Source organism: Brassica napus, chromosome C5 (genome assembly GCF_020379485.1).
Source record: "Brassica napus cultivar Da-Ae chromosome C5, Da-Ae, whole genome shotgun sequence".
In the NCBI taxonomy this organism is placed as follows: Eukaryota; Viridiplantae; Streptophyta; class Magnoliopsida; order Brassicales; family Brassicaceae; genus Brassica; species Brassica napus.
This window is the reverse complement of record NC_063448.1, coordinates 47,229,832-47,256,463: the sequence shown is the minus strand read 5'-3', so window position 1 is coordinate 47,256,463 and position 26,632 is coordinate 47,229,832. Positions and strand designations below refer to the sequence as shown.

The following is a 26,632-nucleotide window of genomic DNA, read 5'->3' as shown; positions in this document are numbered from 1 at the left end:
AGACTAATAGAGACAGTTCTTCCTAAAATTCATCATCAACACTTGTTATAACAAACCAACCGACTATGTTTCTATGCAAAGGATTCAATATTTTCAACAGTCAAACAAAACTCTACTACCAATCTAATAGATATCACCTTCCTCAATATTATCAAATATATCACCACTGTTATCATCTTTTAATAAAAGTTCTTTTTCAAAAGACAAGGTTCGAACTTATCTTGCTTCTTCTTCCATCTTGTCTGAGTTATATCCTTCCTCCATCCTTGCTTTCTCTTCAAGGTTCATCATAACAGCGGATCACGAACAGAGAGTGTGAGATTTCAGACCAAATCAAAAGGATGATTTCTTACCGATAAGGAGACCGAGACGAGATTTCAGACCAGATTCGAGAGAGACGACGAGAATCGACACGAGAGAGACGACAAGAATCGAGACGAGACAGACGGCGAGAGAGACGGCGAGAGAGACGACGAGAGAGACGGCGAGAGAGACGAGGAGAGAGACGGCAAGATTCAACACGAGAGAGACGACGATACAGACGGCAGAGATTACGAGAATCGAGACGAGACAGACGGCGAGAGAGACGACGAGAGAGACGGCGAGCTTCGAGATGAGAGAGACGACGAGACAGACGACGATCGCCGAGACGACATAGTCGACGAAAATCGACATATACGAAGAAATTCAAGTGAGAAGACGAAGAAGTCGAGAATGCAAACCAAAAGCCATTCGACTTTGTCGCGACGAAGGAGAGAGAGAGCATTTGATTTGCGGTCGAATCACAAGCCGCCACGTAAGAGCTTCTTAGCGGCTCTAAAAAGCCCAAATAAGACAGCGGTTCTAAAGTTTTTTGGCCTTTTTCATTTATTTTTAATCACTTTTTTTTAGGAGCCTGTTGTTAGGAGCCTGTTGTTAGGTATTCTGGAGCTGCTCTAAGATAGCTCACCACTAATGGTGCTCTCAGTACATCGCTCTAACTCCATGTTCTTTGACTCGTTTATTTTACGTATAAAAGATGAGGTGTACTGATTCAATATATATTTAGGCTAGGAAGCATTCATTACCCGACGCTCGTGGAGGCAACACTCCAGATTCAGATTAATCATAAATTAATGACATTTTCATACGTTTTTCTTCAGGTATCAAAACGAATCATCTAGTTTTGTCGTTATCTGGATTCAATTTGTTGTAACCGTCGTGTATCAAGGAACATGTGTAAGAAAAAAAAAAGGAACATGTGTAAAAGCTTTCTCATTTTATACTGCAAAAGCTTTCCTATCTTTTATTTTATCAACATATACTGTACTCTCTATACATCATTTATCTTCGCCTATAAATGCGTTTCACGTCCACCAAACTCATCTCTCTCTTGAAACCCAGCATAAGAGTGAAATAAAAGAAACAGAGAAAATGTGTGGCGGTGCTATCATATCCGATTTTGTTCCTATCCTCACCAAGGCCAAGGGTAGGAAACTCACGGCGGAGGAACTCTGGTCTGAGCTCGATGCTTCCGCCGGCGACTATTTATGGAGTTTCCATCCCACCTCCAAGCTTCAACCCACCAACCAACAAGGTAATATTAAATTAATCATGCAAAAAAAAAATATGTAGTAATTTGAAAATCTAAGAAAATTAAATAGTTGGAATAGTTAAAGAGATTTTTAGTAAGTTAAAAAGGAAGAATTATTTTCTAGAAGTTGCATGAGTAATGATGATAAAAGATTCTGTAAAATAATTATTTAGTTTATTGTGGAACTTGGCTGTGTATATGTAATCTTGCACTTTTAAACTTTAGAAGTGGCGTTGAAAGATGAGGCGGTGGTGAAGGAGAAGGAGAGGGAGCCAGCGACGACGGAGAAACGGGGGAGGAAGAGGAAGAACGTTTACAGAGGGATACGTAGGCGTCCGTGGGGAAAATGGGCTTCAGAGATACGAGATCCACGGAAAGGCACCAGAGTCTGGCTCGGGACGTTCAACACGGCGGAGGAAGCCGCCATGGCTTATGACGTAGCTGCTAAGCGTATCCGCGGCGATAAAGCCAAGCTCAACTTCCCTGATCTTATTCCTCCTCCGCTGACATCACCCCCAGTGTCAGACGATCAGCCTCCGGCGAAGAAGCTCTGTGTACTCTCTCAGAGCGAGTTAACTCAGCCGAGTTTCCCGGTCGAGTGCATTGGGTTCGGGAACGGTGACCAGTTTCAGAACCGGAGTTACGGGTTTGAGCTTGATTACGATCTTAAACAGCAGATATCGAGCTTGGAGTCTTTCCTTGAGCTTGACGGTGGTACCACGGGGGAGCAGCCGAGTCAGCTCGACGAGTCAGTGGATGTGTGGATGATTGATGATGTCATCTCATCGTATGCATAAAATAAAGTAAATGTAATAAGTGAAAATCAAATAAAGTCTGTAATATATGGAACATATGTAACCGCCGTTACTTTCTAAGGCTTTTTACCATTACATGGAACTGATGATGATGATTATGTGGTTGGTAATGGGTGGAGTTATCGTGAATCACATCGAACGTTATATTTATGGTTCGTGGTATTTTGTTTTATTTTGTGTTATTTTGTTTTACTTTACCAGTTACCACTACACCTGATCACAACAAAGTTTACTAGTTGAAACCACATTACAATATTTTTTTTTTAAATTACCTTTTGTCTTGTGAAATTTAGAGCACGAGCATTGGAAGTTCGGGGGTGGAGTTCACACGCTTCCCCAGAAAAAAAAAATTATAATATGCTACAGTAATCATCATGTTTCGCCATGCTTCTTCCGTATGAACCCGAATCATCACTGTTTAGCGGATCCCACGTCACGTGACGGCCCGCTATTAGTCAATTTATTTTTTATTTTTTTATTTTTAAAATAAAAATAAAAAAAATAATAAAAAATTCAAATTATGAACCGTAATAGGGGGTTCATTAACGCTGGTGCTCTTAAGACGGGCATGAAGAGACGAACTAGCGGTCTTTTTCTTTTGCCGATTCTCGCAGGTACGTATGATTCTCGTGTACCTATGAAAAAGGTTATATGATTATGTTTAGAGTGTTTCTTTTTCATTATTCATAGGGAACTTTAGTGGAAAAAGTCTGATCCGTTACAACATCGAAATTCTGAAATATCTCGATTTTGAGAAAAGAAAAACACAATAGCAACATCTTACCTACGAGATAAACTTCATAACTCGAAGAACGATATCTTGAATGCAAAATTACAATAACTTTTAAAAAATATTTTTTTTTTAACTTTATTTGATTTTAAGATTCTTCTATAATAAACTCGTCTGGCTAGCCAGGGCCGGCTCAATTTGAAGCCCTAGAGCAAAAACAAAAATTTGTACTCTCTAAAATTTATATTCCGATAATGTTTAAAATATTTATAAAATTTAATCGGTAATATTTTATATATTTTGTAATGAAAATAAAACTATATACATATCAAATAATTTTGGGTCCTTTTCAGTTTAAATTATTATATTTATAATTTTTTATATATAAAAATATAAATTTATAAAAAATTGGACCTTTTATTTATTATTATAGAGGAGACACGAGCTTGGGTCAGGGGCGGTCACACCGCTTGTCCCCCTAATAAGCCGGCCCTGCGTCTAGCACGTCGTTGATTAAGATGCTAAGATTTTTTTGTTCTCTTGTAAATGTGGTTCAACTGTAAACTAATTACCCTATCCTATCTTGAAATTTATACATGCATATGATTAAAATAAAGTAACGTTGATTGGTTTAGGTGCATGAACCATTTTGAACACTATATTGTCAATAGGTATGTAGATATAGAACATTCAACAAAGCACCTAGATCAGAAATCACATGTAGCAAGAAAAGGTTGCGAAGAAGAAGTTTGTGACTGATCAGATTCATGTAATCATCTATATTATTATTTATTAATGTATGGTATATTATGTTATCAGTGAAAACAAGTCACGACTAATACATGAAACGATCACAAGCAATGACCAAATCAAGAAGATGCTTCACCTAAGTACGTACCAATAAGCTGTTGTTTTGTTACTATGGTTGTAAGTCCACATGAACAGATCTAGAGAGTCAGACCACAATATACGACACTCAAAGCTCCTTTCTGATCCGAGCTACACATTTCATGAGACGTTTCACGCAAGCACTAATAAACTGCTGTTCTGCTACTATGATCGTGAGTCTACATGAACAAATCAGAAGCGATCTAGATAGACAGTACACGACACTCTTAGTCTTAGGTTCCCGACTGATCTAAGCTACGAACTCCAAATAGTTTCAAATCATTATTCTAGAGCTAAGATCCAGAGACTAAAGTCTATTACCATATAGGTTCAAACTCCATCCCCCAAACCTCAGAAGGAGGAGCTTCCAGAACAGAAATGGTGGCATTGGTATCAACATCGAAGACAAGGACGAAGCTAACAAGCGAAGAAGACGCTGCAATTATCCCCGAAGGATGCGCCGCCACAGCCGCTACTCCCAAGGAATGTCCCGTATTGGTACGGACAATATTTAGCTCATTCGCTCGCCATAACTTTGATAAAAAAGTAGAGAAATAGAAATATAATTATTTACTTTTTCTATTAAATGGAAATTGCTTCTTTTTTTTCTTGAAAGATTATTAAAATTAAATGGAAATTGTTAGCTTTTCCTTATTTCAGATCTAAGAAATATGTTAAGGATAAATCCTATAAGTACTGTAGTCTCAATATACATTCGATCAATTACAATAACGGCTTTCTTTGACCTTATTCTTCATTGTTTCTTCTTCGTAACCACAAACTCCAACAACATGTCGCCCAGAATGCCCAGAAGCGTCTCGCCGCATCCGTAATGAAGTGCGGGAAAGGAAAAGTGTGGCTTGATCCCAGTGAATCTAAGGATATCTCCATGGCTAATTCCAGTAAGATTTTGATACTTTTTTGCTGTTTGATTGAGTCTTACTCTTACGTAAGATCTCATGTTGATAATCTTCTTCTTAATATACTGAGATTTATTATATAAATAACTCTATCAGGGCAGAACATTAGGAGCTTGTCAAGGATGGTTTAATTATCAGAACCCTCCAAGATCCACTCACGTGCTCATGCAAGGACTTTGAACGAGGCCAAACTAAAGGGACATCTGTAACGACCCGCTCCTGGAGTATTTTTAAATTTGAAGGAAATAAATCGTGAGAGGTTTGATTCATCAAGGAGTCTATTTTTCTAAGTGTGGAAACACTTATATCCATGAAGGTTGGAAGAATAAGTTGTACTTTGACAAGTTTCGGATCATAAGTGAACTTATGGAACGAAATTGAAATGGGCTGAGTGACTGTAGAACGATCATGAAATGATCGGAGCGTACGTAAGGAAAGGTCGAGACCGCATGACTAATTAATGAATGTTCGACTACTGGACAATGCGGGTTCCAACTAAGGAAAGTTTGACTGGTCATCTTTGGGAGAATTTTACGGAAGAAAGATCGGGATATCGAGATTCATATAAGGAAAGAAGCGCATAGATTCTTCGAGTATTGATGGCAAATTTTGACCAAGCCAAATAAGAAAAACAACAATAAATTTCCAGCTTGGTGAGCAAGTCCAAGAGCAATATAAAAAGGGACCTCCAGCTCTCTTTCTAGACACAACTCAAAAATCAAGTCTTAGGGAGTCTAGAGAAAGAACGCAGTCTTAAAGAGAGAGTTTGGGCGGTGAGGATCGAGCAAGGAGGATCGCAAGATTCTTCGCCGGAAAACACAACTAGGTTCAGAGTCTTCGATCTTTTAAGATCAATCCAGGTGAGGACGTGATTCGTGGCAGTCCAATAAGAATTATTTTGTCTAGTTGATTCAGTAAGAACGTGTGTATGCTTGGATAGAATTTGTTTATGGAAAGTTTTTTCATCCTATTCATAGGAAAATGTTTGATAGAATTCGTTTAAGGAAAGTTCGTTCTTCGTTTTCTTAAGAAATGTATGATAGGAATTGATTAAGGAAAGTTCGTTCATCGTGTTCTTGAGAAATGCATGGATTATCGAGTTATGTTAGGATGTTTATGTGAGAAATGAACGTTTGATCTTGAGAACCTATGTCAGGAAATTATAATGCGTTAAAGGAAAGAATAATTGAAATGTAATATAAGAAAAAGGTTAAGGAAAAAGGTTAAGGGAATGTAATGGACCGACGGGTCACAGGTTGGCTACGGCCGCAGGTTTGGCTACGGCCGCAGGTTTGGCTTCGGCCGCAGGTTGGCTTCTGCCGCAGGATTATGGACCTTCGGGTCGAATGGTTAAGAAATGTTAAAGTAATGGAACTAGTTAAGTAAAGGAATGATAGAACCGGATGCTAGGGGTGTTAGTATTGATTGAGTGTTTGATTATTGGGCTGTAGTGGGCGGTATTGAGCGTCCTCACTGAGTACTTTTGTATGCTCATGCCTCCTTTTGCGATGCAGGTAAGGTTGATTATGTAGACCGGAGCGCGAGGCTATAAAGACCATCGGCAAGGGTTTTTAAAATGTGGGTAATGTTGAGAGGTTTTGTAAAAGATATTTTATTATAAACTACATGATTTTTAATACTTAGTATTGGGTTTTATTTATAAAGTTGCAGTATTTCTCATGTTCATCCGATAAAATTTGACTCGATCTTTTACTTAGAAATTTTCACGTGTTTTCAAAGATTCACGGGTTTGGGTGTTTCAACGTCACTCTGGTTATGGTAATGAAATTTCATGTTTGAAATATCTACTTTTTTGGTCGCATATTATCTTTTGTAATCTCTTGATAGATTTGAGATTTCCTTATTCAATATTTATTGGGTTTTCAGGTAAGAAAAAGGGTACAAGAGAGGTGAGGCAACCCACCAAGGTTCTCTGGATGAATAGACTGAGGGTGTTGAGGCGTTTCCTTCTCAACTACCGTGAGAAAAACAAGATCGACAAGCACATGTACCATGACATGTACAAGAAAGTGAAGGGTGGCGTGTTTAAGAACAAGCGCGTGCTTATGGAGAGCATCCACAAGTCCAAGGTTGAGCAGGCGAGAGAGAAGACACTCTCTGGCCAGTTTGAGGCCAAGCGTGTTAAGAACAAGGCTAGGAAGGAGAGAAAGTTTGCCAGAAAGAAGGAACGTTTAGCTAGAGGAGCCGGAGGTGGAGAGATAGCTGTTGTGTCTTAAGTTTACTTCTTCAATAAGAAATTGTTTTCTTTTACATGATTTTGTTGGAACCGTTTTGCTCTCATGGTTGGGATCTCACTAATTTACTATTAATAAACGGGAAAATGGTTATTAAAATCCCAAACTTACAGATTTTGGCCATTTAAAGCATCTACTTAGGCTTATACAACTTAAAACATCAAACGTTTATTGACTTTTATTTTTATCCTAAACTTTGTTTGACAAAGCCACATTAGGCACATCGTTAAACTCTCTAACAGAATTATAAACAGAGTTAATTAACTCCTAAGTCCAGTTAAATAAAAGATGTCAACTTTTTTAGGCTCGCAACTACCTGTAGGCATATGCAATTCCATAGCTACCGAATCAAAAGCCGCTTTGAAGAGTTGCGAGAAGCTCTGCGTTTCTCAGGCTTATTTGGAAAAACCTCAAAAAACCTAAAGTGTGATTGATGTATACGATAGGACTGTATTATATAAACTATGCAGAACTGAATATTGTAAAGAATAAATTTGATAAAATTATACCAAAGATTAAGAAAATGATGATTCAACTGCAGAGGCGAGATACTCATAATAAGAAGGAAATAGATAATATCTCGCCTCTGCAGTTGAATCATCATTTTCTTAATCTTTGGTATAATTTTATCAAATTTATTCTTTACAATATTCAGTTCTGCATAGTTTATATAATACAGTCCTATCGTATACATCAATCACACTTTAGGTTTTTTGAGGTTTTTCCAAATAAGCCTGAGAAACGCAGAGCTTCTCGCAACTCTTCAAAGCGGCTTTTGATTCGGTAGCTATGGAATTGCATATGCCTACATGTAGTTGGGACCCTAAAAAAGTTGACATCTTTTATTTAACTAGACTTGGGAGTTAATTAACTCTGTTTATAATTCTGTTAGAGAATTTAGCGATGTGCCTAATGTGGCTTAGTCAAACAAAGTTTAGGATTAAAATAAAAGTTTGATGTTTTAAGTTGTCTAAGCCAAAGTATATGCTTTAAATGGCCAAAATCTGTAAGTTTGGGATTTTAATAGCCATTTTCCCATTAATAAACTCATAGTTTATTTTCTATCTTCGCATTATCTATTTCACCAATTTGTGTATGGATCTAGCAAATGAAAGACAAGTTGGATTGATCGTTGTCTCAATTTTTTTACTAGAAGTTAAAATAGGAGATAAAGTATCATGTGTTAAAACTTAAATGATTAGGGACAGTAATTGTGTACTGTAGTTCATCCCTGCCATATCAATGACAGTAACTTTATACGGCAAATCAATGACGGTAACTAATTTGTACAGTGGTGCACACGATTTAACCATGTGCTAAATGATTCAAAATCACAACAACTTTCAAAATTATGGGTTAGAAAAAGGCAGTTTAATTATCACTTGATTAAGTATTTGGATATAATTAATTATGCTTTAAAAATGATTTTAATAAAACAAAATTAACAAAATAGATCTATGAAAATTATATTTTACAGGAAACTGGTAATTGTGTTGGCTAAAACCAGTGTTTTGAAACCCGACCCGGACCCACGGTTGAACCGGTAAACCTGGATGACCCAGAAAAAAATCCGGTTTGGATTTTGTGAAAAACTCAATATTTAGAAACCCGCAAAAATCCGTAAAAATCAAGTAAAATCCGAAACCCGATACCGGTTGAACCACCGGTTGAACCAATAAATAATTTTAACTTCTTTTTTTAGTTTTTAATTATGTTTTTAGATTATGTTTTATATTATAAATTTCCAATTAATAAATTAGGTGATGATTAAAAAAAAAGTTAGGTTTTCTCTTTTCAATTTTATATTTGTAATTTTTAGATTTTGATGAAGATTTCACTATGCCACCTGAAGAAAATGAAATGAACGATGGTAGAGAGAACCAAAATTAGTTGATGTGATTTGGTGTTAGTTTATTTTCGTTATTGACAATTTATTACAATGATCTTTTACTTTTGGTTTATTTTGTATTTAAAGTTTAATTTATTATTCACATTACACATTTAAATATTTATAAATTTTATGTCTTGATTTTTTTAGATGTCATACATTTTACCTTGTTAGAGAAAATTTTAAATAGTTTAAACTATTTTTTGATATTTTGTATGTCAGATGAAAATAAAAATATAAAAACTAAAGTTAAGTATTTTTTAAATATTTTTAAACATAAATATATACATATCCAAACTATTATTTTTCTTTCTTAAAAACCATTTACAAAATATCAAACTTTAGTTTATATATTTTTATTTACATAGCTGATATATTATTATATAATAAAATTAATTTATTTATTAATCTGCCGTTCACCCGCGGTCGACCCAGTGACCCAGCAACCCAGTAAATCGTCCGGTTCAGTGTCCGGGTAGGGTTTAAAAACATTGGCTAAAAGTGAGTAGCTTACTGATTTTTCTCTACAATGTCATTTTTTGAAGATATGTTTCTTAAATAAAACTTGATATAATCTCAAATAAAAGGAACTATATTATAAGCTTAGACTATATATATATAAGGTGTGTAAAATTTTTAAAACACGGATCCGGTTTCGAAGTACCATCGGCGCAAATTAAAGAAGGTCAAAGCAGACGTAGTTCATATCATCTTCACTTTGCTTTCTTTGTAAACAAAACCAACACCGTCTCTCTCTCTCCCACTTTTGAATTTTCCCTCAGATTCATCATCTCTATCGATCCGGTCATCTGATCGGAAATTCCCTCAAGGCCAAAAAGGATCAACACGCGATTTTTAGATCTTGAAAATTCGGAGATCGAGTTGGGGAAATTGCGATCAGAGGATGGCGTCTGAGCAGTTGATGTCTCCCGCCGGTGGCGGCGGCGGCGGAGGAGGAGGAGGACGATACTTTCAGATGCAGCCGGAGCAGATTCCTTCGATGGTCTCGTCGCTCTTCTCCTTCGCGCCGGCTCCTACGCAGGAGGCGAATCGCATCTTCGAAGAATTGCCTAAAGCTGTAATCGTCTCCGTGTCTCGCCCTGATGCCAGCGATATTAGCCCCGTGCTATTGTCGTACACCATTGAGTGCCAATACAAGCAGGCAAGTCCCTCCCTCCCTTTCAATCATCCTCAGAGTTATGTTGTTGCATAATTCGAATATTATGAGTATTGATCGAAGTAGAAACTATATTCGTTTGGGGAGACCTTTTGTTTTCTTTGTATAATCTCACAATCACAACTTTTGAAGAGATGGTCTTTTGAATCGTCAAGTCGATGTGATATGGCTGACATGTATCAAATGCATAACTGTAGTAGAAACGGTGCTTGTTTTAGTGGAGCCTTGATTTGATTTTCTGACTTTAGCATTTTTTTTTTTATGTAACAGTTCAAGTGGCAGCTTGTGAAGAAAGCTTCTCAAGTATTTTATTTGCATTTTGCATTGAAGAAACGTGCTTTTATCGAAGAAATTCACGAGAAGCAAGAACAGGTTTGTGTTCAAGCTTTAAATATTAAAACTTGCTTTACTAGTTTGTCTGCTTGGCGTTGCACTGAGTTTTGATGTTGTTTTCTTTGGAATATAATATTAAAGGTTAAAGAATGGCTTCAAAATCTAGGAATAGGGGATCATGCACCCATTGTGCAAGATGAAGATGTTGATGAAGTCCAGTTACATCAAGAGGAGAGTGCCAAAAATAGGTTAGACTTGCTGGCTCCATTTCTGGCTTTATAAGTTGCTGATGTACTAGTCCAGCTGATGTCATTATTTACTTACAAGTAGGCTCTTTTTTCTTGCAGAGATGTTCCTTCAAGTGCTGCTTTGCCAGTCATTCGCCCTTTGGGAAGACAGCAGTCCATATCAGTTAGAGGAAAGCATGCTATGCAAGAATATCTTAATCATTTTCTAGGGAATCTTGATATTGTCAATTCACGAGAGGTATATTTTTATAATCTATTTCTCTGCGTGGCTAAACTACTCTATCATAGTCTGTACTTAGTTTTGCCAAGGGTTTTTCTCTTTCTATTCTAGCTAGAAATAGCAAGTGAATGATGAAGGTTTCTATGCATTTCGAGCTATTATTCCCATATTAATTGAGCTTCGTTCCATCTCAGAGGGGCTATACGCATGCATTGTTAAGTGCTAAATACGTAATATAGGTTTGCAGGTTTTTGGAGGTCTCGATGTTGTCATTTTCACCAGAGTATGGACCCAAACTGAAAGAAGATTATATCATGGTTAAACATCTACCGAAAATTTCAAAGAGCGATGATTCTGATAGATGCTGTGGATGCTGCTGGTTCTGTTGCTGCAATGATAACTGGCAGAAGGTATGCAAATTGTAATTTTCTTTTTCATATCGTTTAGTTTGTAGATTGCTATGGGAATTTGATTACCTCTGGATTTCCTATTGGATGACTTGTCCCCTTTTCCACTCTTTCTTTGTCTCTTAACGCATCGAATGCCATGAAAAAATGATATATCAGAAGAAAGTAGGTTTCACCGTTAGTAGCTCTTTTATAATACCAAAATTTGTTACTACTCTCATTGGAGGACTGTTGAGAATTAAAATTTTCTGAATGTTTAATCACACTGGTGAGATATAAAGTTTGAAGAAGTATATAACTGCTGTAAATCTTTATGTTCACAATGTATGTGCTATCAAATATTGTAATCGTCTCCTTTTACAATTTATACTTTTTGCTTCCAATCAGACACTCATTGGTAATTTGAGATATAAGATCATAGCTAAGGTTATTTTTTTCTCCAGTACAGGTGTGGGGGGTACTAAAGCCAGGCTTTCTTGCCTTGTTGGAAGATCCATTTGATCCAAAGCTATTGGATATAATTGTTTTTGATGTCCTACCAGTTTCTAATGGAAATGATGGTGCTGATGTATCACTAGCAGTAGAGCTGAAGGATCATAATCCGCTGCGGCATGCATTCAAGGTTAGCAGCTACTGTCCTACATATCTCTTAGAATTTACATTTTTGCTTAATTCATCTGATAAGCCTCCTTGGTATTCATTTTTTCGTCACCCTCTTGTGTAAATAACCTGTAATGTTGTTGTTTTAATGCTTCTATATATAATTTTTTTTTAACTGTCCAAGGTATCTTTTGTCGATTTCCTAAGTTTGCATCTTTTTGGCTGATCATCAACTTGGAGCTTTAGTTGCACCTTGGGAAACTGATAGCCAAGACGATTAGTAAATTGCTGTCAATTAAAGTGGGATTCTATAAAATCCTTGTTTCCGTAACCTTCCATATTTTATTTATCATCAGTTTCTTGTCCCCTTTTAGTTTTTTTCCCTGGTTTACATGTCAATAAAGGGGTGGAGAATTACTGTTTCATAACTTTGTTAAAAATACCAGGTAACATCTGGAAACCGGAGTATAAGAATAAGGGCGAAGAGTAGTGCAAAGGTTAAAGATTGGGTGGCTTCTATTAACGATGCGGCCCTTAGACCCCCTGAGGGTTGGTGCCATCCTCATCGCTTTGGCTCATTTGCTCCGCCGAGGGGTTTAACAGATGACGGAAGTCAGGCCCAGTGGTTCGTGGATGGTGGAGCAGCTTTTGCAGCCATGGCTGAGGCCATTGAAAATGCTAAATCTGAGGTCTGCCACTTTTCATTCAAGGGTGTGGAGACGGACGATGAGTTGATTTTCTTACTTATTCAACTGATCTGATTTGTCTTGTAGATTTTCATTTGTGGCTGGTGGGTGTGCCCAGAACTCTATCTTAGGCGCCCTTATGACTCTCATACATCTTCCAGACTTGATAACTTGTTGGAGAACAAAGCTAAGCAAGGAGTTCAGGTACGTACTACAGACATCTATGTACTTAGTAGCTATTTCTTCTATATTGATGCTTCTTTAGTGGGCTAAGGAGATCTTACTTGCCAGCTTAGGAGGGATGAACGCATGTTAATGCGTTCATTTTTGTCTTTGTTATTGAAGGCTATACTCTCTTTGGCATGCCTCCTAAGACCTATTGGGTGGCCTTGCAGTGAATATTTGATGTTGCTAAATCAGTCATTGTTTCTGTTTATACTTGGTGACGAATTGAATTAGTAAAATAGAAATAGTGTTGGATGGGATCATTTCTTCCTGTCCTCTCAAAAATTAGCATTTGGTTAGTTTATTCAATGCTTGTTATACTCAGGATAATTCCTTGGTTAGAGTAAATGCTGACTTCGTTTTCTTGCACTTTTAGTCTGGAGGGGTAGGTTTCTGTATTTCATAGTTTTATGAGTGTAAGAGTTTTATATACTTCTACTCAAGGAGGGTTGCTTCTGTTCTTCACAACAGTGTAGACATGTAAATTTCAGTGCACTGTTTCGAATCTCAAGTTTTCATTTGCTTATTACTATCACTTTTCAGATATACATCCTTATATACAAGGAGGTTGCTCTTGCTTTAAAGATCAACAGTGTATATAGCAAACGCAGGCTTCTTAGCATTCATGAGAATGTGAGGGTACTTCGTTATCCTGACCACTTCTCTAGCGGTGTCTATCTCTGGTATGATATGGTGCACAGTTCTAATATATTTCTTTCTTGTTTATTAGTTCTAATATTCCTAACCACAAAATAAACAGGAATAACTTTGATTTATACTTCTGCATGTCTTTGCAGGTCCCACCATGAAAAACTCGTCATCGTCGATCATCAGGTTTGCTTCATTGGAGGGTTGGACTTGTGTTTTGGCCGGTACGACACGTTTGAACATAAAGTAGGAGATAACCCTTCTGTGACATGGCCTGGAAAGGACTATTACAACCCTAGGTAAGAATTTCCCTTTCACAACGAGTATTAACAGATTTTAGTATTGCGAACTAAGAGGCGAGTTGATTTTTAGATGTAAATGGAGTCTCTTTTAAGTTTACCAAGTTTACCTTTTTAAATAAGAACAAATTATCTTTCACTTTTCAGTAATTTTGACTGTGATGTTTGAAGGTAAACTGTTCGGTGCTTTCCACCAATCAGATATTGAATCTCCAATACAAACCAGGATTGCCACATTTTCATCTTTCTGAATTCTACCCTTTGATTACTGTTTTAACGCCTTCAAATTTTTTGCAGAGAATCTGAACCAAACACTTGGGAGGATGCTCTGAAAGATGAGTTAGACCGTAAAAAATATCCACGGATGCCTTGGCATGATGTGCATTGTGCTTTATGGGGTCCACCTTGCCGTGATGTGGCTAGGCACTTTGTTCAACGCTGGAACTATGCTAAGGTTTATCCACTCGTCATGAACATTCTTCGATCTCTTTGATTTTTGGTGTCATTATCGTAAAATAATCAATGATCGTTTCAGAGAAACAAAGCACCATACGAAGATTCAATTCCGCTTCTTATGCCCCAACATCACATGGTTATACCCCACTACATGGGAAGGCAAGAGGAGTCGGACACTGAATGCAAGAATGACGAAGACAGCATTAGAGGGATTAGAAGAGATGATTCATTTTCTTCTGGATCATCTTTGCAGGACATTCCGTTACTTTTGCCTCAAGAGCCAGTTGATGAGGATGGTTCGAGTAGGGGGCATAAAGCAAATGGTACTAACAGTAGAAATGGTCCATTCTCTTTCCGGAAATCCAAAATAGAACCAGGTGTGGGAGATACTCCTATGAGGGGATTTGTAGATGATCGTAATGGGCTACATCTTCCAGTGGCAAAGCGTGGTTCTAATTCAATTGATTCAGAGTGGTGGGAAACACAAGAACGTGGTTATCAAGTCGGGTCGCCAGATGAGACTGGACAAGTCGGTCCGAGAACTTCATGCCGCTGTCAGGTGGGTGTTTTGGAAGTTTACATATACCATTAATCTATTGCATTCCCAGTTTATATTGCAAAGAGGCTATTGTGTAAGTTGCTCCTCTGTTTCCTTCTTGCCTTGCTTACAATCTTCGAAATTTTCTCAGAAAAAAACAGAATTTCCCGTCAATATTTACACTGATTGCACCTATTTTCAGATTATACGAAGCGTCAGCCAGTGGTCTGCTGGAACAAGCCAAGTTGAAGAGAGTATCCATTCTGCTTACCGTTCTCTCATTGATAAAGCTGAACATTTTATCTACATTGAGGTATTTGCTATAAGAATTTTTTCTTTATAGAATCACAATTTGACAGCATCATGTAGAATTTTATTAAAACAACCTGCCATATTCGCATTATAAAAGTAGTGGACATAGGTTCACATGCGCTCCATTTTTCTGACTTCACATCTTGTGCTATGCCTATCCAGAATCAGTTTTTCATATCAGGCCTTTCTGGAGATGACACAATAAAGAACCGTGTCTTAGAAGCGTTGTACAAGAGGATTTTGCGTGCCCATAACGAAAAGAAAAGTTTCAGAGTTATTGTTGTTATACCTCTCCTCCCGGGGTTTCAGGTTACTTTTCCTTTAGAATGCTGTCTTCATTTTTCAAAAGTAATTTCCTCTGATATGCATTTGTTCTAAATGACCTATGTACCTGTCAGGGAGGTATTGATGACAGCGGTGCAGCATCAGTTAGAGCCATAATGCATTGGCAGTATCGAACCATGTACAGAGGACATAATTCAATATTGAACAATCTTTACAAAACTGTTGGCCCAAAGGCTAATGATTATATCTCCTTCTACGGCCTTAGGGCGTATGATAAACTTTCCGAAGATGGACCTGTTGCCACTAGTCAGGTAACAAATTAATCATCTATGGGTTAGATTTTCATCGCTGCCTTTTTAGTGCATGTTTTTTTAATGTGTTTAAATGTAGTGACTGCTGAAAAATGTGAATAATATCTCTCTCTCTGTGCAGGTGTATGTTCACAGTAAAATCATGATAATTGATGACCGTGCAGCATTGATTGGATCTGCCAATATCAATGACCGGAGTTTGCTTGGCTCAAGGGATTCTGAGGTCAATATTTTACACTCACCTTATCTTTTTTTGGGTGTTATGCATCGATTTCCAAAAGCCTAGTTTATTTATGTGAACACCTTTTTCTTCTTAAAAGAGAGTATTGATGCTAACATGTTATAGCGAAGTTTATACGGAATTGATTTTAAAGTACATGCTGAATATGTTATTGTAATACCGTATGTACGCTGAACATTAAGAAGCATAACATGCTTGTGTCCTTTTATATCAGATTGGAGTACTAATCGAAGACAAAGAGTTGGTAGATTCGTTCATGGCTGGAAAGCCATGGAAGGCTGGGAAATTTTCTTTAAGCCTTAGGCTCTCTCTTTGGTCAGAACACCTTGGACTTCGTAGTGGAGAGGTTCGTATCATATCCTTAATTGTTTCTCTATGTTGGATGATTTTTCTATAGTATAACCATTGGAGTCGAGAGATTTCAGTATATAAACACATTTAATACTTCAATTGCCATGAAATTTTTTCTTAGAAACCAATGTTGTACTTACACCTAATGATCTAAACCTCCCCAGCTTGAAATTTCAAGCAATGGCTGTGATTGAAGAGGGTCTTCAAGACTCTTAATGCTTCCCGTGCTAGTATTTACAATAATCAGATCTCTGTCTTTTTTTTTCAGATTGATCAGATAATTGATCCTGTTTCTGATTCAACCTACAAGGAGATATGGATGGCAACTGCAAAGGTTAGAAACATGATTTACATAATCAACATTTTAATTTCACTGGCCAAATATATATATAACCTTTGAGCTATTTATATCCCAATGCAGACAAACACAATGATATATCAGGATGTCTTCTCTTGTGTACCCAATGATCTCATCCATTCAAGGTACAATCCCGGTTTGTCTTTCCCTTTTCCATTTTTGGACACTATCACATGATTCCTCCTGGGTATGTATATACGCAGAATGGCGTTCAGACAAAGCATATCGTATTGGAAGGAGAAACTGGGACACACAACAATCGACTTGGGAATAGCACCGGAGAAGCTGGAGTCTTACCACAATGGAGACATCAAGAGAAGCGATCCGATGGACAGACTAAAGTCGATAAAGGGACATCTAGTCTCTTTCCCTTTAGATTTCATGTGCAAAGAAGATCTAAGACCTTTCTTCAATGAGAGTGAATACTACGCATCAGCTCAAGTCTTTCATTGAGATCATAACCTTATATACTGATCTCGAATCTATTCAGCGACTGTTCTACACGGGAAAAAACTTCATTGCTATCTTTAACCAATTCATTTCAAATGTTTATGGGAAAGAATTAAAGATGTCTGTATAGGGAGGGATATGTGTGATGTTGGAAACAAGAGGGAACTCGGAAGAGAAGCCATTTTGCTATTTTTTGGTTGCTCTCTTCCGAGGTAAAGAAAGAACAAATTCATTTTCTTTAAGTTAAATATTTAGTATCTTATACTCGACTTCAAATTTGTCACCCACATGATTTGTAGTATATGTAAAAGAAAGACTACTGAATAATCTAATGTCGGTTTCGAGATCCACGAGCGGACATGTGACATGTTTGTGCCTTTTGTTGTTTGGCTCAGAATCAAACAACTCCATCTTTGCACTGGCATCTCTTTGTTGTGACATAGTTTGTTCTGAGTGCTTATATCTGCTTGTGGGATACAAGTCGCAACTTACAAAATAAAAAGTAATACCATGTGGAGGATTTGGTGATCAATTCTTTATCTTTACACAATAGGTATACTAGTTAATCGTAGAAAGAGGTTACAAGAATTAGCTGAAATGATAGTAAATCATTAAATTGAACTTCTTTTTGAAAATATGATTACATTATACGGGTTTGAATTCGGATGAAAACGTGGAAACTAGTAACAATCCAAGCAGAAATTATTAAACTATATGTAAATCAGTGGCCTGCTTTAGTTTCTTCATCAAATTTAGTTTCTCAAAATATTAAGTAATTTACTAAATTATATGTATTTCTTTTTCTAAGCAGAAATTATTAAACTATATGTAAAGTCAGGAGAATTTCAAGAAATGGCGGATTTTTTTGGGACACATTTGTTTCTTTCAAAGAGTGCTTTGTTAGTTACTTCATCAAATTTATTTGCTTAATAATATTTAGTATGTTATGAAAAGAACTGGAATTTTATTATATCGCAGGAATTTAAATAAAGCAAAATTTTATATCCGTACGAAGAAGATAATACTGATAAGAAGAGAGGATGTGTTATTGAAAGAAAAGGATGGTGTGTTTACAATCGATCGAAACGATCGTTTATATAGAAGAGAAATTCACTGTGCAAATAGTGCAGCGGGCCCCACATCTTTTATATTTTTCAACGTTTGCGGCTAATCTTTCATAACACTCCCCCTTGGGGACCGGTGTCACTATCCACTCTCGCTTAACGTCTATGTTGCCTCGTTAAAAACCTTTCTAGGAAAACCCAATGGGAAAAACCATAGTAAGGTAAAAAGAGTACAACTACGTAAGCTCCCCCTCGAATGAGCAGTCATAGATCCTTCTGATGACGCATTCCAATGTTATGAACATGTTTTCTGAATACCGAAGTCGGAAGTGATTTTGTGAAGAGGTCAGCTGCATTGTCGCATGATTGGACATATCTTACTTCAATCTCTTTCTTCTTCACGAGCTCTTGAGTGTATGAGAAGAACTTCGGATGAATATGCTTCGTTCTATCGCTTTTGATATATCCGTCCTTTGTTTGAGCAACACATGCTGCATTATCTTCATATAAAATAGTTGGTTCTATATTTTCGTCAATTCCACTGCTTGAACAGATGTGTCGGCTTATTGATCTTAGCCATACACATTCTCTACTTGCTTCATGGAGTGCAATGATCTCAGCATGATTTGAAGAAGTAGCCACGAGCGTTTGTTTCTGAGAACGCCAAGATATAGCAGTGCCTCCGATCGTAAAAACGTATCCTGTTTGCGATCGGGCTTTGTGTGGATCTGAAAGATATCCTGCATCTGCAAAACCAACCATTTGACCTTTTGAACTTTTAGGATAAAACAAACCTAAATCAATGGTCCCTTGGAGGTAACGAAAAACATGTTTAATCCCATTCCAATGTCTTCGAGTTGGAGATGAGCTGAATCTTGCCAAAAGATTCACAGAAAATGATATATCAGGCCGTGTAAAATTTGCAAGGTACATCAGTGCTCCAATTGCACTTAGATATGGTACTTCCGGACCAAGTATCTCTTCTTTCTCCTCAGGTGGTCGAAATGGATCACTTTCAATATTAAGTGACCTAACGACCATCGGGGTGCTAAGAGGAGTTGATTTATCCATGTTAAATCGTTTCAACACTCTTTTAGTGTATGTGGATTGATGCACAAATATACCATTTTGTGAATGTTCTATTTGTAGGCCAAGACAATACTGTGTCTGTCCTAGATCTTTCATCTCAAATTCTCCTTTGAGATAGTCTGATGCCTTTTGTATTTCCTTTTGAGTTCCGATAATGTTAAGATCATCAACATATACCGCGATTATTACAAATCCGGATATTGTTTTCTTGATGAAAACACATGGGCATATAGGATCATTCACATATCCTTCTTTTGTTAAATGATCACTGAGACGATTATACCACATACGTCCAGATTGCTTTAACCCATATAATGATCTTTGCAATTTTATTGCACATAACTCTTTAGGTTTGGAACTTAATGCTTCTGGCATTTTAAATCCATCAGGAACTTTCATGTAGATATCAATATCTAATGATCCATATAGATAAGCTGTAACAACATCCATGAGACGCATCTCTAGATTTTTATCAGCTGCTAGACTCATCAGGAATCTAAATGTGATGGCATCCATAACTGGAGAATACGTTTCTTCATAATCGATTCCAGGTCTTTGAGAAAAACCTTGAGCCACTAGACGAGCTTTGTATCTCGTAATCTCATTTTTCTCATTTCGCTTTCGAACGAAAACCCATTTGTACCCAACTGGTCTCACATCTGCAGGTGTGAGCACAATAGATCCAAATACTTTTCGTTTATTAAGCGAATCAAGTTCAGCTTGTATTGCATTTTTCCATTGTTCCCAATCATGTCTCTTTTGACATTCATAGACAGATTTTGGTTCTGGATCATCGATTTCTTCATTTATTTCACTTGACACAATATATGAGAAAGCATCATCAAGGTCATTTTGTTCATTTATATTCCATATCCTTTTATTATGGATGTAATTAATAGAAATTTCATGATTATCTTTCGATTCATGATGCTCTGATTCATGATGCTCTGATTCATCAGAATCCTTATCATTTATTTCCTCCAAAATATTTTCTGCTATTTTGGGTGCATCATATATTTCAGCTTTCTTCTGTTTCCTAGGATTCTTATCCTTAGAACCAACAGGTCTACCACGCTTCAGGCGTGTTTTTGGCTCTCGTGTGTCATCCTCTTTTCTTGTTCATTTGGCATTTTGATACGAGCAGGAGCATTTGCAGCTGGTATATGAGATTTAGTTACCGTCTTGGTATCTACAAATGCATCAGGTAGCTGGTTAGCTATACTCTGTAAATGCATAATTCGTCGAACTTCTAGTTCTGACTCTTTAGTGGGAGGATCAAGATATAACAATGATGGTACACTCCATTTTATATCACTTCCAACATTTTTGTTTTCTCCCCCTAGAACTGGGAATACATTTTCGTCAAAATGACAATCAGCAAAACGTGCTGTAAAGACGTCACCAGTCTGTGGTTCTAGGTATCTAATAATTGATGGGGAATCAAAACCAACATATATTCCCAATCTTCTTTGTGGTCCCATCTTTGTACGTTGTGGTGGTGCTACAGGCACATATACCGCACAACCAAAGATTCTAAAGTGGGAAATGTTTGGTTCTCGACCAAACGCTAACTGTAGTGGGGAATACTTATGGTATGCACTCGGTCTGATCCGAATGAGTGCTTCTGCATGCAAAATGGCATGTCCCCATACAGAGGTTGGAAGTTTTGATCTCATGATCAATGGTCTTGCAATCAATTGCAGACGCTTAATTAAAGATTCAGCCAAACCATTTTGCGTATGAACATGAGCAACCGAATGTTCAACTTCAATTCCCATTACCATACAATAGTCATTGAATGCTTGGGATGTGAATTCACCAGCGTTGTCTAGTCTAACTCTTTTAATAGTATAATCAGGAAACTGTGTTCGCAGTTTGATTATCTGAGTTAGAAATCTCGCAAATGCCACATTTCGAGATGATAATAGACAAACGTGTGACCATCTACTGGATGCGTCAATTAATACCATAAAATAGTGGAATGGTCCACAAGGTGGGTGTATAGGTCCACATATATCGCCTTGAATTCTTTCAAGGAACTTTGGTGATTCTTTATCGATTTTGGTTGGCGATGGCCTTACGATCAATTTTCCTAGAGAACATGCAACACATGTCATTTTATTCCCTTGAGAAATCTCCTGGATTTTCAGTGGATGACCATGTGAACTTTCTATGATTTTACGCATCATTGTAGTGCCTGGATGGCCAAGGCGATCATGCCATAATGTGAACTCTTCTGGGTTCTGTTTTACTAAAAGATTTGATTCGATCTCATCGATATAAGTATGATGTAGTCCCGAAGGAAGTTCTGGAAACTTTTCTAATATGTGTTTTCTGCCACATTTCTCAGAAGTTACATACATGTATTTCTTTCCATCCTCAGTTGCAGACTGAGTATCATATCCGTGAAGATATATGTCTTTAAAACTCAACAAATTCCTTTTAGAACTTGGAGAATATAGAGCATTATTTATGGAAAATTTTGTTCCATTCGGTAAAGTAAAGTTTGCTTTACCAGTTCCTTCAATCACGTCTGCAGGACCTGATATTGTATTGACGACAATTCTTGTCGGTTTTATATTAGAGAAATATCTCTTTTGTCTCAGAATAGTGTGCGTTGTTCCACTATCTGGTATGCATATTTCACGAATCCGTTTCTTGGATTTTGCTCCATTAGCATTATGATCCATTTCTGAAATTGTCATAAATATAAAAGAAACATAAAATTCATTCATAAAAAAAAAGACACAATAATTATACAATAAGATGACGTTAAAAACATCATTATTTGTTTAAAACATGAAATATAATAATTATACATGGTAATACTGAAAACTATTCAATACTCTTATCATAGGCATTTCGATTCTCTTCAGGAGTAATCTAGTCCAGCTCATTAGCGAAGTCGGAGGATTCAAGGTATGAGGTCCCTTCAACATTTTCCGTGAGGTTCACCTCTTTAGCCTTTCCTTTCGTGGACTCTTGATATAACTTACAGAGATGTGAAGGAGTACGACAGGTACGGGACCAATGTCCTTTACAACCACATCTGTAACACACTGTCTCACGCTTCTGGGTGGTATCCTCTTGAGTTTCTTTACCCTGGAAACTTGCCCGGGTCTAACCCACTTATTAGATCCCCTCCATTTGGGATTGTAAGTTTTTCCACGTTTGTTGTTGAAACGGCGGCCATGACCTCGATTGGTATGGTTTCTTCTTTCCGAATTTTCTATCGCCGTAGCATTCACTTCAGGGAATGCTTTGGCTCCCGTAGGCCGGGAATTGTGGTTTTTGATTAAGAGTTCATTGTTCTTTTCAGCTAACATGAGCGCAACCATCAATTCAGAAAATCTCGTGTACCCGCATTTTCTGTAAATTTCGGGTAAGAAGTGAAGCTGTTTGTGGAAAGTGATGTATGTTTTATTCATCATTTCTGCCTCAGAGACAGGATTACCACAATACTTCAGGAGTGCAACTATCCGCAGGATAGCGGAATTGTAATCCTCAACCTTTTGAAAATCTTGGAACCTCAGATTTTTCCACTCTTCTAGAGCGTGAGGAAGGTTGATTTGTCTCTGGTTATCGAATCTTTCTTTTAAAGTTTGCCACAGTTCAGCTGGGTCCTCGACGTTTGCATAGTCGTGCGTTAGACTTTCATCTAAATGCTTCTTCAGGAAGATTATCGCTTCGGCTATATGTTCGGGTGGTGATTTGTTACAGATTACAATTGTTTCGGTTATCTTTTTCATCACCAGATATGGTTTCACGTTTGTGACCCACCCGACGTAATTTTCGCCAGTTATTTTCAGGGCCGGGAACTGGAGTTTCTCGATGTTTGCCATTTGTAATTCTAAAACACAAAATAATAATTTATTAGAACTTCATAATTAAAAACCGTTTACATTAATCATACAAGCAATTACAAGGAGAAGCGATGTAAAGAAAATTAAACCGATATTCATCTTAAATTCAGTCGGAGTAAATTCTCCAACGAATAAACCATAAATAGAAACACAAATAAAAATGGCACATAAAAACAAAAGTGCGCGAATCATCTTTCTTGAAATGAAAAATCGGAGGAGAGCGATTTGAAATTTTTGAGAGAAGATGAAATGTTTTGGATGATGAAATGGAGTGAAAATGAGTTGTATTTATAGGTGAAAAATACTGTTCATAACCGTTGGAGAAAAGGGAAATTTTTGAAAAAATTTCTTTGTGACCGTTGGGGTTAAATCGAGTGCACCAAAAATTAGTCCGTAAATATCGTATTAAATGGTCAATCAAATCTATAAAATTTCATAAAAGTAAAAAATTATGACAATAAAATATTTATGTTATGACAACAAATCATGCGACGGCTCAGCCGATCAATGCAGAGTAATAAATAAATTATACGGCGGCTCGGCCGACCAATTAATAACAAACAGAATATAAGGCGGCTCGGCCGACCAATAAATAATAAACAGGATATAAGGCGGCTCGGCCGACCAATAAATAATAAACAGAATATAAGACGGCTCGGCCGACCATTAATAAATTAAATTATTAGTAAATAATATAGGCGGTATTCCGGCCATTATAACATAATATAAATAATAGTAGAGGCGGTATACCGACCATTATAACAGGGTATAAATGATACAAATAAATGTTACCGAATCGCAGAGTGATCGTGCTGATAACGTGTTATGAAAAGAACTGGAATTTTATTATATCGCAGGAATTTAAATAAAGCAAAATTTTATATCCGTACGAAGAAGATAATACTGATAAGAAGAGATGATGTGTTATTGAAAGAGAAGGATGGTGTGTTTACAATCGATCGAAACGATCGTTTATATAGAAGAGAAATTCACTGTGCAAATAGTGCAGCGGGCCCCACATCTTTTATATTTTTCAACGTTTGCGGCTAATCTTTCATAACATAGTAAATAATATGTATATCAATTTTATTTCATCCTCTCCCAAATAGTAATTCGATTTTGATTGCTAATCTGCTCCATTGTGACCATACATTTATCATAATTCCATGTAGCGCAAGATAATTTATATTATCTCTTTCCATATTTTTTGTGTAATAATTTTTCAAACTTAACTTTATATTTAAAACTCGTAAGCAATCCCTATGGATTACCTAAGAAATCTAGCCAAGTGGACATGCATAAAATCTAACATATGCACTAGGGCGCATATATATTTAGGCTTAGACCATAGACTAACAAATTTGATTATTAAATCGCAAGGGAAAGCAAAGGAAAAGGTCAATTAAAACTCCATATAACATGTGATTGTATATACGCACCTAATAACAAACTAATCCAGTCTCATGTCTTGATTGCATACGTATACTGTATGTATATATTCCATTTGATTTGTGTATATATTATATATATGATGCAAACATCTTGCAACTTATACAACTTTGTGTTTATACTTGTACTGTATATCGTAAATTCGTAACGATGTCGTATTCTATTTTATTTTTGGCATGTTATTACATAATTTGAATGATAGGAACGTATCGTCTGACTACGGTGTAATAAAATAATTTATTTTCTTTTATTAAAGATAAGAGTTGTTACGGATCAAAGGCACTGACCATGCACGATGGTAGCTCTTAAGGAAATCGAGGGTGTGGAGTGCACTTTTTTAGAGTACGTCCAAAAAAGAATCCTTAAAATCCTTTGATAAGGATTGATCCTTACACTGTTTACGGATCTCATTGACTACGTGGCGGTCTGTTAATGGTCATTTTTTTCTTTTTCAAAAAAATCTAAAATATCTAAAATTAATCCGAAATGCCCTTGTACTAAAGATTCCAATTAATGATTACCCATGGTCTTAGCTTTTAGATTCGAGAGCCTCTCACAGCCACAACTTTTATTGACAAGTGCTTATTGTTTAACAAACCCCCACATGATATCATTTTATATTTCCACCACATTCATTAATATACAGATATACTGATTTTCTTCCACATCCACATTTAATCAAGACATTTTACTAATTTAAAGCATATACATCTCTATCATAATGAGGTACTAAGCGACTATAATCTATTCATTTGTCGGTCTTAAACTGTATTATATGTGGTGATAAAGTTTCATTGGTTTATTCACTGTGGTTGTTGCAACGCTTTTTTTGTTGCATCCGAGTCATTTGACCCCAAAATTAATATATACGACATGTCCATTTTCTTCAATTTGATGATTGCGTTGAAATGACATCTTCACGGCTCCCACGCCTAACACTTCCATAACAAATGCATTAGCCAATATGGCAATATATGCATGTATATATATTATAGATGTTGTATATAAACAGTATTTTATTCATTCAGATACCGTTCTCTTAGTCTAAAATACACCTTTATAAATAAATAAATCAATTCACCTTTATAACAGAAAATTTTATTGTTACGAAGTCCATGTACAACCTAAAACACACATGATCGACAAACAGAAGTTTTCAAATAAACTTTTACTACTTGTCAAAATAAAATAAAACTTTTACCATGTACACCCGCTATATGTATTCTCGGCTGTAGCACAATAGCTCGTGTATGCATAACTCGTTTACGAGTTCTATTACCTTTTTTTTTCTTCTTGGTGTCATATATTGTTTCAGCCTTGTATATGTGAAATTTATGTTGAATTATTTTAGACTATTTTCTTTAGATATAATTTTTCATTTGTTATGTTGTTATGCTATTTCTATGTATATATACTGATATACATTTGAGTTCGATCGTGTTAATTCTTTATTTCACAGGTCCTTTTAATTATATAGGACGTGATACGTTTTATCATTTTTAACTTTGTTTTACCAATGGAATATACATATCCGCTACCTTAACCTAACCAAATAAAACTATTTGTTACAAGGCAATCCTCTCGAATAATATTTTTTAAGTTTTTTGGTCACAAAATAACCGTCAAAAAAAAAATAACTAAAATAATCCATTTTTATTTTGAAAATTTTAATTTTAATTTTTTATTTTTTAAAATTTGAAACCGTATCTCCAAACCCCACCTTTTAACTTTCAACCTAAGTATAAATTAGTTAACCCTAAGATAAAAATATATTTTTACCTTTTAATAAAATTTATTTTGGTCATTTACTTCATTGAAAGATATTTTCGTGACAAAAACTTAAAATAAATATCATAAGAAATTTATCTTTGTTATATTGGTATAGCCTTCAGCTGTATAAAAAAATTGGCGTCAACTTTATGCTTAACATATACGTCTCCTCATCGACATGTA

General features: G+C 36.4%; 4 protein-coding genes across 6 annotated transcripts; 3 read left to right on the top strand and 1 right to left on the bottom strand.

Moving 5' to 3' along the window:
- Positions 1-1,292: 1,292 nt before the first annotated feature.
- On the top strand, positions 1,293-2,538 carry LOC106397750 (ethylene-responsive transcription factor RAP2-3). Of its 2 annotated transcripts, none has more exons than XM_013838372.3 (2): positions 1,293-1,576; positions 1,799-2,538. In XM_013838372.3, exons 1-2 carry the CDS (start codon positions 1,414-1,416, stop codon positions 2,368-2,370), a joined length of 735 nt encoding a protein of 244 aa, XP_013693826.1. In that variant the 5' UTR covers positions 1,293-1,413; the 3' UTR covers positions 2,371-2,538. The 2 variants fall into 2 exon arrangements, with proteins under 2 accessions (XP_013693826.1, XP_048614695.1); XM_048758738.1 differs by having other exon boundaries at positions 1,326-1,576; positions 1,802-2,538.
- Positions 2,539-4,384: 1,846 nt separating this feature from the next.
- Positions 4,385-7,163, top strand: LOC106398940 (60S ribosomal protein L19-2-like). The gene is made up of 4 exons (XM_048757562.1): positions 4,385-4,504; positions 6,378-6,440; positions 6,645-6,705; positions 6,814-7,163. The coding sequence occupies exons 1-4, from the start codon at positions 4,385-4,387 to the stop codon at positions 7,161-7,163; spliced, it is 594 nt and encodes a 197-aa protein (XP_048613519.1).
- Positions 7,164-9,724: 2,561 nt separating this feature from the next.
- Positions 9,725-17,483, top strand: LOC125586966 (phospholipase D zeta 1). 2 transcript variants are annotated; one of them, XM_048756956.1, is made up of 20 exons: positions 9,725-10,231; positions 10,517-10,618; positions 10,721-10,827; positions 10,927-11,065; positions 11,287-11,457; positions 11,903-12,076; positions 12,501-12,743; positions 12,828-12,944; positions 13,509-13,648; positions 13,763-13,912; positions 14,210-14,366; positions 14,448-14,927; positions 15,109-15,219; positions 15,381-15,527; positions 15,617-15,814; positions 15,936-16,037; positions 16,270-16,401; positions 16,675-16,740; positions 16,828-16,889; positions 16,968-17,483. In XM_048756956.1, exons 1-20 carry the CDS (start codon positions 9,974-9,976, stop codon positions 17,215-17,217), a joined length of 3,306 nt encoding a protein of 1,101 aa, XP_048612913.1. In that variant the 5' UTR covers positions 9,725-9,973; the 3' UTR covers positions 17,218-17,483. The 2 variants fall into 2 exon arrangements, with proteins under 2 accessions (XP_048612913.1, XP_048612914.1); XM_048756957.1 differs by lacking the exons at positions 9,725-10,231; positions 10,517-10,618 and having other exon boundaries at positions 10,810-10,827; positions 11,295-11,457.
- A 293-nt stretch (positions 17,484-17,776) lies between these two features.
- On the bottom strand, positions 17,777-24,660 carry LOC125587315. The gene is made up of 3 exons (XM_048757561.1): positions 24,023-24,660; positions 22,391-23,217; positions 17,777-17,806 (listed from the first exon to the last, which is right to left on the bottom strand). Exons 2-3 carry the CDS (start codon positions 23,207-23,209, stop codon positions 17,777-17,779), a joined length of 849 nt encoding a protein of 282 aa, XP_048613518.1. The 5' UTR covers positions 23,210-23,217; positions 24,023-24,660.
- Positions 24,661-26,632: the final 1,972 nt, after the last annotated feature.